General features: G+C 43.6%; 1 protein-coding gene across 3 annotated transcripts in view; it reads right to left on the minus strand.

Moving 5' to 3' along the window:
* The window catches only part of hfp (Poly(U)-binding-splicing factor hfp), a 322321-nt gene that overhangs the window by 263180 nt on the left and 41706 nt on the right, over positions 1-17435 (minus strand). For all 3 annotated transcript variants that reach the window (XM_070531376.1, XM_070531377.1, XM_070531378.1), the window contains exons 2-3: positions 16136-16217; positions 2770-2999 (exon numbers count right to left, since the gene is read on the minus strand). In XM_070531376.1, the coding sequence (XP_070387477.1) occupies positions 2770-2999; positions 16136-16217 (312 nt within the window). The remainder of the gene's footprint in view (positions 1-2769; positions 3000-16135; positions 16218-17435) is intronic.

The following is a 17435-nucleotide window of genomic DNA, read 5'->3' on the forward strand; positions in this document are numbered from 1 at the left end:
GTCGTTACGGTCCACTCAGCTCCAAGTTGCCCCGCTAAGCCACAGCGGAGTAGCGGGCGACTTTCACGTTTTAGATGTGCGTTTAGCGTAGCGAAGCAGACCTTTTGTAGTTGCAACGCCCTCTGGCCAAATTCAGGGTAATGAAACAACATAAAAACACGAATTGATCACTTTCAAAAGTAAAACGAATATATTGACACGTGTACTTGTCTTTATCGGGCGACACGTTTTGCCGCCTAACAAATGTTATCGCACAGCGCGGGATGCACCTGCATGTATCCGAAGTTTCTGGAAAGTTATCGATGCTTCTATCCGCTGTCTGTTGTCGCCGAACCTTGTGTTATCTCATTTCACCGCTTGACACGAATGGTGTAGAACTTTGTAGAAGGCATGAGGGTCCCAACGATTAATCTAGAACATTCGATGACTGCTGTATAAAAGCCGACGCGCTTGACCCGCTGATCAGATTTTCGACGATCGCCGAGCGTGTTCGCCGCTATCGTTGTGCTGTAAGTGTAGCCTGTTTTGTGGGCACAGGTTTGCCCAATAAAAGTTAGTTTTGTCGTTCACAGTATTGCTACTGTGTTATTCACCGTCACTACCACGTGACAATATATAACTTATTTGTCCATGAAGTATCTAGACGTGCACTTGTAATGCATTACTGGTCCAGTTTATCCAGTGGAAACTAAAGCGCCATCTTGGGGAACGCCACATGATAGCCAGTGAGCTTGCAATATGCATCCAATCGAATCCTTTCTGATGCCAACGCCAGCCAACAGTGAGCACCACATCCTCCCACGCTGCGGGGTTTTCAAATGGGTCAGCACTTGCAACTTCTTGTAGCAAACATAAATCTTCGTCTGTGCAAAATCACTTTTGTGGCTTGCACTGCACAGACGAACATAAAGGCGTGGTTGAAGTTCACGGGGTGGTCGAGAGCATGTCAATGGAGGCAGCCATCTTGAAAAGAGTGAGGCAAGCGAGGTCGCTCGATGCACGTGCGACAGAGGGTGCGCACATCAACCACCCTCGCTAGCGAAAGACGGCAGCAACACTACGCTCAGGCAGCTTGTAAGCAGACCATGTTTGTCGCTCCACTAGCCCACTTGCGGCTAAGCAGACGGTGCATGCGCATTCGTGCTTCCACTCCGCTCAGCTGCTGAGCGGAGCGTAAAAACACTCTACTAAGTTGAAGTGTTTTACTGTAAGGAGCAGCGTAAAATATTTCTGAAGGTCTTGCAGTAGGTTCCTATCCTTGAATGTATCAAAACTTAGTTGTTTGCTTGTATCGCGCTACAATCGGTAGTACTTTACTGACGTACATACAGTTCCAGCTTGGTGCTATTGGCTAGTCGTCCATAGTACTTTTGAGCAACGAGCAACGAATTCTAGATTTCCAGAACCAAGTGATTGAGCAACAAGAACGAGCGATCTGTTCGCACGACGGCCCATTTCATCGCCGTTGCACACAAGATCAGTCATGGGGTTTGGCCTTTTTGCATATGTGCAGGCCTTGAAAATGGTTGTTTTGGTTATTGTGCAGGACCGCTTATAGTGCGAATATTCACAACTCCGGCGATTTACGTTATAAGCGTTCTACACTGTACCTTACTTCGTTACGAAATATTTTTGATATCTTTTTTAATATTCTTTTTAATAAACGTGTTATTTGGGACTAGTACCATCGGAAAGTGAATTTCTTCCTGTACAATTTGATGATATACACTTTAGTATCAAGCATACTCTGCGACAGGAAAAAAAAAGAGAACATTTTAGATAACCCAAAATATGCTAGTTCTCTCGCAGGCAGGAAAGTTTTAAGATGCGAAGAACGGATGCTGGACACAGGGAACTCTCACGACAAACTTCTAACTCTACAAATGCGGCAAATGCAGCCTTTTTGTAACTTAGTGGTTTGGCTTGTCTTGTGCCGTGCTTTGGGCATGGTTGGCGGCTACTGGATTAGGCTTTGCTAGTTTGTTTTCAGGATGAACAGCAACGTGGCAGGCGAAACATGGAGGAATTAATAAAGGGAAAATTAGACATCCACCAAATCGTAGGAATTGCTACAAAGGAAACCCCATATGGTTTCCTCGAAAGAAAAGCCTCACAGTTAAGAAAACTTGTTGACAAAAGAAGAAAAAAATTGTTGATGAGTTTGACTTCACCCTGTCATCTGCCAGCCACCTGGTTAGCTCAGACGGTATAGCTGCTGCCCTGGAAAAGCAGTGATCTCGGGTTCGAGTCCCGTACCAGGACGAATTTTTCTTGAACTTTGAGGCTTTTCTTTCAAACCCCGTTTGGGTTTTCTTTGTAGCAACTGCTACTATTGGGTGGACGTCTCATTTTTCCTTTATTAATTACTTCTCTCCCCCTTGCACATTTCCGCAGAACTATTACGTCAAACATGGAAGAAGGATGTATCAAAACAAAAATGTCACTCTTTCTGCTCCAATAGGTGGCAAAATTAGCACATGGTCATGCAAGCAGAGTCTGAACTAACAATTGGTGCGCTCTAAAACATCGTCTTTGTACTTTATTCTAAGGCACGAATGACATGCCACAGAGCTGTCTGAATAATTGAGCATGTCCGAATGATCGAGCATGTTCAAATTATCAGTTGGCTACTGTATTCAGCAATACACCATGTATAAAACTGCAGACGTTAAAAATTTGTTGTTTCACTGTCACAAAAAGTTATTGGCTAGATTTTTTTCCTGCAAATAAATCACCCTGAAGCACCACAATGGTGGGGTGCAAACGCACCTGCTGCTGGTGCGCGATGGTCTGCTTCATGAGCACACTCTTGATGCTCTGCTCCATGGCAAACTTCTTTGCACGCGTGACCATCTCGAGCTGCTCAGGTGTCAGCTTCATGAGGCCGAAGCCAATGAGTGGCGGTGCAGCCTTGAGGGCTCCTGGCCCAGCCAGCACAGGACCCATCTGCTCTTGCTGCGCTTCCTTGGCTCCTCCACTGCTGCTGCTGCTGCTAGCATCTGCGCACAACCACAGCCTGCTCAGCATGACCCACACCACACGCTGCTCCTTGCCAAGAGTGGCCGCAATGTCCACCAAAGGATCAACCCAGCATGTGGCTGCATGCACCAAAGAAACCTTGGCAAACAGCAGCTTGAAAATGAGATCCACACAATTTGATTAAGGAGTACTGACATAGACCTCGCGTCCTTCAAAGGGATAGTTGCCAACCCATGACTTGTGGTAGTGTCCCAATTTCTCATGCCTGATGTGATGGCCAAGTGCAGCTTCAGCCCTGCTTACACTACAGGAGGTCACATGGCATCACACACAGGTCAGCTAAGCGCACATATTAGGCACTAGAGGAGAGTGTTCCCAGAAAAGCCACAGCAGAGAACTAGGCTTATCCAATGTCAAATGCAAAAATGTGAAGGAGGAAAGCATATCCTATGTGGCAACACACAAGTCATGGTAAGGCTTGAAACCATTGCATTGGGCTGACTATGGAGAAAGGATACATTCGTGGGTGTTAACAACTCTCACTACACTCAGCCTTGGGGAGAGAAGCTTGGCTGCTGAGAGAGGCACTTGAATGCAGCATTGTGCTGAGGACACCAGGCCCCATAGAATTTACTGGGATGTGAGTAATACCAGCCTGTGGACTCCCATTTCAACGATGTAACCGGAAGTCCCATCACTGAACACGGCCCGCATTTTCAGTAATAGCTCAAGAATACAAGGCCTGACACCGCGAGTACAAATGGGCTGCAAGCAAAAGGCAAGATTTGTGTCCCTGTCAAGAAGTACAAACACAAAAATCTTGTCTAATTGCTTTTTTTTTTTTAGGCCGCTGTCAATACAGTATCAAGCCTTGAGAGCACAACATACAATTAATTATGTCGCCCTTCAACACATCCAGTTCTCCAAATGGGTGCAGCCCAGATAGGTCGCATGACAACAGTGCAAGCCTAGTGCAGTATTATTGCGACTGCCATCAAGTGGGCCATCAAGTGGGCCCTTTATCTAATAAATGCCCTTCACAATCCTTCCTTCCCACACCACAACAGCAGTGCACTGTTGCAGCAAGGTGTATTTTTACGCAAACTGGATGGCATCCAGTGCTTGCAATTTGAATATTTTCTCTGCAATTACATCTGCGATGTTGATGAGTTGATGGGCTACCTAGCAAACAAAAGAATTGCTTGCAATTGTTGCTGATGGAGCTGCGGTCATGCCGTGGACACACATCTTTCGTTGTGGCCAAATATCATAGCTCAAGATATGAGTAGGGACGATTCTCTGCAAGATGCAATAAAAGCAATAGAGTGTGTGGTGTACTTATTGAGCTGGGTTTGAGTGCCCCTATAAAGGATTGTTTATACTACAATATTCTAAGCGTGCTTGGTGCTGTTGACAAGAGTTATAGGAGGCACCAGAGAGCGGGACATGTTTTGAACTTTGAAGCTTAGTTGACAGTGTTGAGAAACTTTGTGCATTGCGGTGTAAATTTACATTTACATTGCGTTCCATTTCAGCAAACAAGATTGTGAACACAGCTTCTATGCGAGAACTGAAACATGTTTTTATTATTATTTGGTTTTCATGGCAGTCGGCATATTTTTTTTTGTATGTGTGCCACATGACTATTTTCAACAATATGGTCTGGTCCTTGCAGTCCTGTGGGTACGACTTTACTACAGCGGGTTCACTTTGTCATTCCTCATAATGCTCACTATGCTGTTTCACTGTGTTGTCGCTTCTGGTACGCAGGTAAACAGCTTTTAACTCACAATGCTGTGTTACCCATTTGCCATAAAAAACAATGGGCTTTTTTTGCTGGCACTCTTTCGTGCAAGCCTGATTCTCTTCTTCAAGGGCCTGTACAGAAATGTGTAAAGTATAGCTGATGCTACCTATTTCTTTGTTCGAGCCCATAGGGTGTAATAGCTCACGAATCGAATCAATGCTTCATTAATACATATGGCTTCGTCACAACTCTGTATAACCCCGTCAGGTGCCAATTAACTTGGTCCATTGAAAATCTAACTCTTTAATTCACTCCATTTCTTGCATCTTCAGAAATGGGAAATGCATACAACTGAAGAACAGATTAGGAAGTTCTTCAGACTCTCGTCAAGCTTACAGAAGTAGCATTTCAGAACCAACTCTCTAGAGGAGCGTCATGCATGAGAACTCTAGTGTGTGTACCACCTATCCAGCCCCTTCAAGAATGTGCCTTTGTGGAATACAATGAACTCGTTGCATGATAACATACTGACAGTCAGCGCTTTCCAACTTGTTTTCATAAAACAATTTACACATATTAAAGTTGCAGCAGTACAGATCAAATCGGAAGCGTTTCAACATTATATTTTAGCTAATATTTACATATGCTCACTATCACCAGGACTGGCTGCTGGGCTAGTTAGTCTTGCATTATAATTATGGTAGATTAGTACAAATTAACAATGGACACAAAGAACAAAGTGCACAAGGTCGGATGCTACTAGCAACTGCTTCTTCTTATGCCACTTGCCAATATTTGTACAATTTGTTGCACATGTGCACAGTCATATGCACTGAAAAAGCCCTGTGCTCAGATCTGTGCCCAAGATAAACACAGACGCCAAACAAGGCATGAGTGTCCCTTTGTAAATTGCTCCACTGGAGTCATTTACTCCATCCCAATGTCACGTGGGAAAATCTACATCGGCCAGACGGAAAGGTGTGTTAATGACCATTTCGGGGAGCATGCTCAAAAAGTAAAAGGATAAGCACGCACATTTGGTCGTACACGTTTCTGCAAGTGGCTGCGAGCCACGACTTCAGGAGACAAAGATCCTAGGCAGCATAAAAATTTCCACGTCTCAGCTGGCTCTGGAGGCATTCTTTATCAAAAAAGGACGCCTCTACTATTTGTATTAGCGAAGCTTCGATAAGTTTGCCTTCGTCCAAGTATGAATTCATGCAAGCTGCTCTTTGATACACGAAAGCCCTGCGTCACGGTTTCTTTCCTTGTGAAGACATGTCCTGGTGCGCATGTGCAACAAACTGTACAAATATTGGTGGGTGGCATGACAATAGTTGCTAGTGGTGCCTGTCCTTGTCCACTTTGCTTTTTGTGTCTGTTATTAATTTGCACTAATCTATGACAATTACAGTTCACTATCATGGCATGCCGATGGAAGCGCAGCTGAGGATGGCAGAAGACTAAGTGGGGTTAGGAAATCTGCAGGCACAAGTTGCAACCAGCTAGCACAAGACAGGGTGGAGGACGCAGGGCCTGCAGTGGACATAAAGAGATGCTGGTGATGATGTTGATCATGGCGTGCATAGGTGTGCACACAAGTGCGCCGAAGGAGATAAGAGAAATTATTCATGTGAACGGGTTTATACTGTGCCAAAGCACAGGATACAGCAAACTTTTACTCAAGGGGAAATCAAATAAGCTGACACAGCATATAAAGAAGTGCCCTAACAACGTGGCACCCACGAGATGCAAAGTAGATGATTCTAAGAGGAGCTTCCTGTTTAGCTCACGGAAACGCAAGTAGGAGGCCCGTTAATGTTTCTGCAGCCAATCCAATGAGACTAAATCCTTTGTCCCTTCGTCACCTGTTGCAGGAACCAAACAAGTGGCTTTTTTTTCACAAAAGCATTTATAAGTGTACCCACCGCAGCACGTGATGAACAGCCACAGCGCCAAGGAATGAGGCTCATAATGGAGGCACCATCACCAGTGATAGTGTACTCAAGCAGTGAATGCCTCTAAAGAAGGCACACATAAACCGAGCAATAGGAACGGGCATTGGAAGAGCCAGACACTGAGTTAGGCCTCCCCTTGTCATGGGCTCGGCTTTTGGCAGCACAGTAATGGTATTCGTACATGCCTCAGTGGCATCTGATACCACGTGACCACCACCTTTAGCTTCAGCCTCCATCTGGATATGTCACTGTGTTTTCCACAGCCAGACTGTATTCTGCAGGCATTTTGAACTAGTCGCTTTGAACGGTAATGCAAGTATTTGCTGTGCGTTAATGACACCGAGGCTTTGCACCATGCTACTAGGTCAACAGCTGTCTGTTAATTGTCAGTACTCCTTTAAGGCTAATGCACGAGGTTGAACAAATAGCAGCTTGTCTGCCACAAGATGACAGCGGTTGCACTCGTTAGTTGCCACTGTTAACCACCCTGGCTTGCCCAGTGGTGGACTTATTGCGATCACTGGCCAGCAAGCAGTGCCCAGATTCCAGTGCAACAAAAGCACACTAAGCAAGAGCTTCCGTAAGGAATTATGGAAGGTGAAAAAGCACACAGGAGTTGAACTTTAAATAAACTTACAAGATGCACTTGATGGATCAACTCGTCAGGATTAGGCCATTCCTTCTGTACACCCCAAAAGCCCATGATGTGAAGCAACATTTTAGGAATGTTGGATATTCCAAGAAACATTGAATGCATGAAAATGTTGCCATGTACAAATTGCTGCTACCAGCACAAAGGATTCAAAGTGGCCTTGTGCCTTGTAACAATCAGCACACTTCACTGAGCAGTAAGGTTTTAAATTTGACTAGTTTTCACGAGAATTTGGCTTTTACAAGGTCATTTCTTTCCTACAGCAGCAGAACTGCAAATAATACATAAATGGAGAAATCAGAGCCTTCACGAGCCAACCAATACATGTGGTCTAAAAGTTGCACGGTTTTGTAGGCAACATACACTAACCTGGTTAGGCTACTGGAAACAGACATTTGACATAACAGCTGGAAGTCTGGCAACAATGATGAAAATTTTCAGAGTGCATCCCACATCGAGCCTTTCAAACTATGCCCTTGGAATCAACTTGCTTCTTTACCGTTTGCTGGCCCGCTCAGATCTCATCCTATTAAGGTTCATTATAAGCAGGCTAATGGAGATCAGGCCTATTTCACTGCTTGCACCTATTGAAAACTGGACTGAAATATGTTAAAACTACTATGACTGCAGAATAAAGCTTGTATAAATTACCTAACTGCACCATAAAACAAGTGCTGTCTTAATGTGTAAAAACCTATTATATAGGCCACGTCAATGTTATTGTCTTATTGTTCGGTAAACCCCTTCCCACTTAATCAGATCTAAATCCCAAGCAGGTAGCTCCATTTTAATTGAGTCAAGTCACGCCAGGTAGCAATATGCAAAGGACAAGCCTCCTGGAGCCTCAAACAGAGCATGCTTCACTCTATGGCTTTTCAACAACAAGCAAAGCACTTGCTTGGGATGCCCTAGCTGGCCAATTCAGTACCCCAAAAGCAAGGCAAGCACTTAACCACAGCTTATCACCTGAAAAACAAGAAAGAACGAAGAAAGCAGACTGAAGGTGGCCATTACCGCCAGCTCTCCAGTCATTGTCACATTCGCAACGCATCGTGTCAACACCGTGAGAAGCACCGCACGCCCTCTCTCGACTAAATGGTGTAAAAAAGACACAAAAAAGAGAAAAAACATGGCAATCAAGACACGAGGCCAAACAACACCAAACAGCACAAGTTCCTCCCATATACTGGCATGTCCCAATGAGCAGAACTGCTAAGGTTTTCACTGAGATATCCTAGCACTTTTCACCTTACTTATGCCCGATGGTTTGTCATTAAAGATACAAGTTATGTGCTGGACATGCAGCGAGTTCATTCCGACCAACCCAAGCAAGGATTGTCATAGCTTTGCTATTTCTATCAGCTCTGGCATGCAGACAACTATCAGTTACTGTAGTCTGCCTGAGAGCACATTCTGTCAGCCAATATGCAAGACGTAACAGATGGAACAAGAATGAGGGCAAAACACCCTGCCAAAGGAATAGCGTGACAAAATTTACTCCCTCCAAGCACTAAACACAAGACTGGCAGTAGACAACATGTAAGTAAAGAAATGCTAACTTGCATGTCTGCTTTTATCAGTGCCAATGACCTCAATGAGCTTCACAACTTGCATACGTGGTCATGCTAAGAAATGGTACACACTATTGACCAGGACATTGTATCCTTCATCTACAAGATATATACTAGGGAAGTGGGTGAGGGGAGGGTGTCAAAGCTAAGGTGTCCGACTCAGGCATGATGGGGTGCCTTCAAAAAGTGGAGGCGCGCAGCAGCTGAAGGCAACACCTGCAAAGACTCACCAGGAAGACAGAAAAAAGACGGCAAGTCTTTAGAAACAGCGCTGCTGCCAAGGGCATTCATAGCACAGCATAGCAAAGAAGGCCACTACAGCACGGCTCCTCCCATTCACACTAACAACCCAAGTTAGACACTTACATATATGGAGTGTACCTAACCTTTATAGCCACCATGTCACAAAGTTTGCAACTGTCAAAAGGTGGTCTGCCTTTCTTACCTTCGCTTGAATCAAACACAGCCTCCCTCTCATAACTGCTCACAACCAAAGACCCCTCAAAGGGACTATAAACACAACAATCAACCATTTCAAGGGACTGTCAAGAACCCATCCCGAGATTATGGTGAAAATGAAAAGAATGTGCTTTATATTGATAAAATCCAAGAGGATGTTGGCAGTTCAAAGAGGCATTTTAAATTGGCACTGAAAACTGAATGCTCCAACACTCTACTGTGAAACTTTGAGACTAACGCCAAAGCAACCTCTTGTGATCACAATTTGATGTACGCAAGTTAGCTGTCACAAGGTACACCATGCTTTTATTTTTTGCTCAAAAAATTTATGCACATTTTATATGCATTTGCACACTTCTAAATGCATGACACAATGTAACAAAAGTTTACGTTGGCATCCCATATGCAAGCAACCTTTTGTACACACACAGGTTTGTAGCAGTGTGGTGGTGGTCTCACTGTGAAATACAAGATGCCCTTTCTGGTGCCGTACAGTCTCCAAGCATAAAGGCACTGCCAAACTGCTGGTGCATCTTGGCTTGGAAGTGACCAGACAGTCAAAAGATTGCACATTCATTATCGTAGAAATAATTCAACAGTTCCAGAAGCGCATGACGATTGCTAAAATGAAGATTATTTCTTATGGCTGGGGTCACATTTGTTGGCAGTTTCTTTCTCATACCAGCATAGAGTCACTATCACGCAAAATTGTCAGTTTCCAGCATAGGAATCTTCATTACAGACCGAAATAATTAAAAAAGAAAAGGCTTGATGCCATTTGTTGCTTAAGCACTACAAGATTGGGCACCCTGGATAGTACTGCAATTGGCCATTGTAATAACCATAACACCATTTGTCAGTCCTTTAATACCATAATTGCCAGTGTTGTGATAAAAAGGCATCCGATACACAGACTTGCAAGCCTTCAAATTCAATATATGCTACAGTGACAGGCAAAATGTACAAAAATTTGGCGAAAAATACTTGAAATAATTTGATTACTCAATACGTTCACCGTCCATTAGAAATTCACACATTTTGTTATCTAGGGATGCTGTGAACAGGCACTCATTCTATATAGTCGTAGCAACAATGATCTGGGCCACAGACAAGCAGAAGTGTTTATGATTTCCCATTATACATTGGTTCTGCCAGTTGATGTCACTGCTGCATGGGTACGCCCACATAATCAATGGGTTACACATATGGGGCCATAAATGATCGCTCAGTAACTGTGCTTGCCTTTTTCTTTATAAGGTTGTTTTTACCTTCAGCTATATGCAAATAAAAATCTTTAAATGCTTTATAATATGACGATCTTAAATGTGCACTAAAAACCTAGCATTTTACAATAAAATCATATAATTTGGCAGGTATGGCTACAGCTGCCACCATCCCTTTTTCAGCAAATTGTCAGTAATGGTGCAAGGCTGGTATGTAAGCAAATCAGTTGAGCAAGATTCAGTATGTTGTGGAGAGAACCAAGCACAAAAAACAAAAAAAATGTCAGTGGCTGGCATGGCTTCATTTTCAGCCTGGATTGCATTCCTTGACATCACGTCCCATGCACAAAATGCATGACGGTTGAGTTGGCCTTTACAAGAAGCAATGTATGCATGGTGCCTGGCTAACTACAACGTGAGAAGGAATCCCGACAATGCCCACAACCATGTGCTCTGTCTGTTCAGCTCATGTACTCCTTGGCTATCCAGTTGCGACTTGACCCCCTGGACAACTTCATGGTGCCAGTGCCCTTACTTCTTTCCCTATCAGTAACATCATTGGTAATGTCAGCCCAGTGTCTCAATCATTAGTAGCAGGTGGGCAGCGTCTTGGTAACACATCTAATGAGGTTTGCTGCACCTTTATATTTTTAATGATGTTTTCAACTGGAGTAGGGACACTCATATATTTATTTTGCACAGTAGAGGCGAAATTTAATGTTATGTGGAGTTGATGTCATGCCATATCCAAGCCTCCCTTATTTGTTCTGCTGCTAACTAAAGACCTCCCCCCCTACAGTGGCAGACATCATAACAAGGATTTAGGCCTTAACTTTGAATGCAAGATGACTGTAGAAAAGTTCACATCTGCATTGCTACACGTTCAGGATGGCAAATAAAAGCTCTGGTCAGTTAATATATCAACAGCAAAAGGCCTTTTGCTAAATTCTACTCAAACACTGTGACCAATGCAAGTATACTAAATACTACAACTATTTTTCACTGATTATCATTAACATTAATGGGGAAAGAAACAGAGCAAACAACGCACATTTTCAGCAAGGCAAAGAAAGTGTCATGTGACCAAGCTTTCTATGATAGTAAAGCACTTGCTCAAGTTTATGCAGTTTGGCAGAGCAATAAAACTGGTTTGAATAGTCTCACTGTGCTTGCCATACTATGCAGGTGCAGTTGCTTGATGAGCATTCAAAGCAGCTCGTAAACCGGTACGGGTACGTGACTAATAAATTTTGAGACCAAATCAAATGCTGGAAAAAACAAATAAAATTTTAATACTTTTCATGTGTTAAACAGCCTTTTTCACCATTTATAAAATGATGTCGATATCTTAGCATTCGCAGCGTTAGTAAATTGCTTCTAATCAAATATTGCCCATTACAAAACAGCGTACTGGAAGCAAAACATATATAAGCATTAGGAAAAAATAAGCAATTTGTTAGCATACTCTGTGGAACGTACGTGCACAAGACCAGATGGCATGTGGGCATAGTCTGCGGCAAAGGGGAAAAAAATGCCAACTAGTTCAAATGGCCGCAGTTGATGGTGCCACTGTTATATCAAATAATTGGTGTTGTACCAAAGTGTATTCAGATTTACTCCCAAGAGAACACACAGGTGAAATGTGTAGTGACAAGAAAGTACTCAATGCTGAGTGGCATGGCTGAGCAAAATTAGAGTGCGAATGGATCATTGTTAAGCTTGAGCAATCTGGCTCCTACGAAACAACATTACAAACGACTATTACAACGGACATATGACCAACCATTCTTCCGAGTTTGGTCTGCTGATATTTATTATTCATGCAACAAGCACTACATTTAAGAGATCTGGCTAAACGGGCTGTACGCTATGACGGATGTAATTTTGGGCAAACTTTGTCTAGATTATGCATATACAACCCACTCCGCTGCGGCGATGTGTGCAAGGCACTGCACGTAACTTTTTCCGCCCACTTTCGGAACGTGCAAAGATGCATTTTCTCTGAAGGAATGAAAGCACCAGCAACAAGCTTCGTGCAATGGTGTGGCATACAGTGCTCCACCTAACAATGTTTTGGGAGCAAGCCGCTCACTGCCGCTCAGCCTAGCACGCTTCGCCCCAAAGCCATAGCTAATGGTGCATTAAAATCACCCGCTGACAATTACAAAATGCATCTTTTTTTAAATTCCCTAAAAGCATTTTAATTGCATGTTTGCTCAAGTCAGAAACTAGGTTGCAAAGCACGCAAATGTGTCTCGCATGCAATGCAGCAGTAGCCGGACACAGGCTCGAGTTGAACTTGCCTCACATCTCGTTCATGCTAGAGGTTTGACAGTGGCTGTCAGTTGTTACAAAAATTTGGTTGGCAGCAGTGACATGCTAGGGTAAGCCAGCAAGGTGTGGAGCAGGCAACAATGGCAAAATATCACTTGGACCCTTTTTTTCGTCGTCAAAAAAATCTTCCCGTTGCACAGCAGGGAAACCAAGGCAAACTGCCATAAGTGTCCAGAAAATGGAAGACAGCAAGGCTGGCAAGGTGCCGTGTCGCTTTAGTGCCATACGTACTGCTTACGTGAATCTATTAATGCGTAAGCATATTTAGCGTAATTCCCACACTTTCCGGGGGCTATGAATCTATGTTTCTATCAATGTATGTTTGTTTGTATTTAACCGTTTTCCCACCTACCTGTGCCACTTAGTCCGTGGTAAAATTGGCAGTGCATTGGGCTGCAGTGCCGAAGGAACATGGTTCGAAACCAACAGTCAGACTAACTTACATCACCAAGTATGTGGCGATGTGTACATATGTGCTGCTCTTCAACAAACGTCCTTGTTGGTGATCACTTTAGATGCGGGACAGGGTGTGTAATGCTGTTCGAAGAAACTCCTCGACTTGCGGCACTGGGTCACTCGGTCTGCGCTGGTCTTCAATCAACTCCTTGATGCCAACTTGGGTCACTGGGTGCGTGCCAGCAGGTGTGCGCCACTCTTCGACGCCAACTTGGGCAACCAAGTATGTGCCAGGAAATGGGCTGTTCTACAGCGACGAAAAAAAATCCTTAAATTTTTCTGATGTTGAGAGGAATTAACTCCACATCACAAGGGTTCCTCCAGGAGAGCAACCTGATGCATTCGCAGGCTACAGCACAAATACACTGGGTATGTACCGCCTTTCACACCAATGCTTTTACAAGCAGCGCCATGAACGCACTGGGTGTGTGCGGCTCTTCAATGAACCTCTTGCCAACTGAGTGTGTGCCACTGGGTGCGCGGCAAGCGAAGGAACGATTCTCAACGTTCGCACCCATCAGCATGCCACGCTTCTCAGAGGCCCCCCACACGGGCTTCTTGGCTGCACTACTATATGGCGCAGCGAGTCCAGAAAAATGCACGAGAGGAGACCAGTTGTTACGTCTTTCTCAGCATTCCCACACATGCGATGCATTGTGGAGGCCACGCGCAGGCTGCACAGCGACAACACTAGATGGCGACGAGCATTCTTAGGGAAGCACGAAAGAGCAATTCTGCTGTAGTACAATCTTTATGCACAACTCATTTCGACTATGGCAATAAGTTGTGTTGCTATATTGATTCAATGCTAACACACTACCATCAACAGTCAGCGTGAGATTGGTTCTGCCGCAAGTGTTTTTGTTTTTATTATTATTATATGGGTGTACCACACGGGTACACCCATATAATCAATGGGTCTAATAAATTGTGCCACAAAAAGTCACTCGGCAGCTGTATTGGCTTTTTCTTTATTTTTGAAGTTGTTTTTACCCTAATATACAGAAATGAAAAATTGCAAAATATTTGTGTCAATGCGACAATTATAAATGAGCACCAGAACTAAGGCCTTTTATGGTTCCTATATTAACTGAAATAGTCAACAAATTAGCAGTCAATTTTATGCATACCAAAGTGGAATTTGGGTAAAAGTTACAGGGCCAGCTTAAATAATTTTTAATAAAATTCCTGTCCCTGTGCGCATATTGTGGCAAAAAGCTGACCACTTCTACCATTTAAATATTACAAAAAAATATTATGGAAGAAAGACGTGAGATGTAGGGAACATCACACCCTACAGGATGTGCACGACTAAACCAAAGTTAAAGTGAACATATCCAGAGATTTCTTTACTTTTAACGTGCGAAGACATAACTGTGCGCCGGGTGTTGCGAGAGCTGTTTAAATTACAACCATGGGATTTGCAATCGTGCAAAGTTGCAAAGAAGGCCCCCAGGCTGATAGGCAAATTATTGGCCTTCCCGTCTTTTCCCTCTCTTTTTCCTCCTCCTAACCAGCGGTTGAGTAGGAGGAGTCTATAAAGTGGCACAGTCCACAACTATGCTAAACAATGTGCAACCGAACATTATCCGAAGCTGCTTTTTGACCCAACAGCCTTCTTGAGTGAGTTACACACCACAGTAGTATGAGGAATACAGAACTCACCACAAATGGCACAAACAAGACCGCACATTGGAAGAACATTGGAACCTCCACCAGAGAGAAATACAACAAAAGAACGAAAACAGCAAATGGAGGATCGATGGCATTGGCTATATCCGTGGCTATGGCCGCTCAGTGCACCTCTATTATCTGACGATGATGACAGTGCACATTACATTTTGGTTTTTAGTTTTACTAGCGAGGCACAGGCTTTGTACAATTTTCTCCTGAAATGCCGTTTTGGAAACGGATGGCACAAAGGACCTTTCTCGGTGCAATTGGCAATAATCGGAGAATTTTTTTTATCAGACATAGCAGAATTTGGAGCTTGCCGGTTGATGTAAAATGTTTATAGTCCCTTTAAGCAACGCAGTAGAGAGAAATGAAAACAGTCTTCTTGCAGGGCTAGCCTGCCATTAATCCAGAGAAGGTAGCGCACATTTTTACTGCATCACAGAAACATAGTGTCACCTGGAAAAGTTAAGGCAGCTGTGTGTTTGGCAGGTGCCCAATCGCAGAGGCACTACCTACACCTGCCAGTTTGGGGGTAGGGGGGTGCTGTGGAAGGCAGCCATGAGTCGATGCAGCTCTTCTGGTGCTAAAAAACACACACCCAGTGCCAAAGAGAAAAGAAGAAGGAGAAAAAAAAAGAGAGATTTGTATGCAGGTACAGTCCTTTGTCACAAAACTCCATCTGCTACCAACAGAAGACACTTGCAAAAAGACTACTTCACAATAGCTAGCTTGCCGTGCAAAATGTACAGAAAATACAGCTTACGTTACCCCAACTATAATGGGAAGAAGATAAGCAAAAGTTATATTACAGGTTTTACAATCAAAAGTAATCTTTTGAGCCAGGCAAGTGAATAAAGGTGGTGTGCAGCAAGACCCCTGCACTTAGCAGCTGTGATCACTAGGTTAAAACAGATTGTCCTGTTTACCTTGGCGCTGGGCGATTTTCCCTCGCAACCTACTTCCAGGAATATGATTTTCCAAAGTGGAAAGGCTACAAGATACAAACAAAGACCAGCACACAAGCAACAAGTTTACAGTGTGATCCTTCAAAACTGGTCGCACAACTGGCGGGAAAGTACCTTGCAGTGCTGGCTTTTTGGCAGGAGGACCATCCGTCAAGTTTTCGGCTTCAGATGGACGTTCGGCCTCTTCTTTCTCGGGCTGCAATTCAAGGACAGGCATGCATTGAGCATGGATGAGAAGGACAAGTGTGTTTCACCTGTTTCTCAGGAATTCTACAGGCACATCTGTCAGCAATTTCATGCTGAGAATACATGGTTAATATCATTACATTTTAGAGGGCTGGGGAAACAAGTGCTTCACAGAGCATGAAATGAGCCCAGCAGCGGTGGTTCAAGCAAAATCTGAACTAAGGGCTCACATACCCTGTGCTTCATCCCTTGTTGCAACAGGATGCTAAAGCAGCGTCTTAAGGATTTCAAACTCTTGATATGTGAATATTGTTTTGAAAAAAAGCAAATTCAACAATATATATTGCACAAGCAGAGCTCCTGTTCTTGCACACACCTAATTGTTACAGAGACACCAGTGAGAAACACTATTTGCCTTCACTTGGCAGCAAAAAAAGCTTGAGGTAAAAAAATGTAGGACAACCCTTCTTTTATTTTGCACCAAAAGTGCACCATCAATATGTCAGTGCAACATCGTGAATTTCAAAGTATATTCACTAACTAGAGCCATCTTAAAGCAGGAAAAGTTGATAAAACTTGCTACGGTGAGTGTATCGTTCCTTTATACAGTGCACCACAAATGCTGTCGCAAATTATATGCCTAATATTTTCGTTTGGAATGAAAAAATCTTGGGAAATGTTTTGTAGAGCATTTAGCCAATATATTAGGAATGCAACACAAAATATTTTATTCAACACCTACGCTCTTGGCATTGATCCCAGCCTTTAAACAATCTGGGCAAGCTTCAATTATAGCCCGCAGCATATCCTCAGGATAATTTTTCTCCCTGCTTGCTCCAGCGATGCTTTCAGGGCCACTATGCTAGTGTGCTTAAAGGGTACGAGCCCCATTTTCAAGAATAGCAAAGTCCATTGGGTTTAGTTCAGGGTGGTTTGCTAGCCACTCTTAAGCTGGAATGAAGTCTGGCATGACACCACTGCTGTGGTGTTGATTTACTCAATTGTTGTGCTGATGTGCCGTCCTGCTACTAAGTCCAAGACTACTCACCAAAGTAGGACAGGGATGAGGGCAGCGAATGAGGCTTTAGAATACCTTTAAAGTATGTATGAGGGTTCATCATTGCGCATTTTGTCCCAAAAACAAGAGGAAAGCGGCCAGTGACGGTTACCCCAGCTGAAACCATGATAAAGACCGCATGCGATTTTCGAAAAACTGTCTTGCTGGCAG

This window comes from Dermacentor albipictus, chromosome 1 (genome assembly GCF_038994185.2).
Source record: "Dermacentor albipictus isolate Rhodes 1998 colony chromosome 1, USDA_Dalb.pri_finalv2, whole genome shotgun sequence".
Classification (NCBI taxonomy): Eukaryota; Metazoa; Arthropoda; class Arachnida; order Ixodida; family Ixodidae; genus Dermacentor; species Dermacentor albipictus.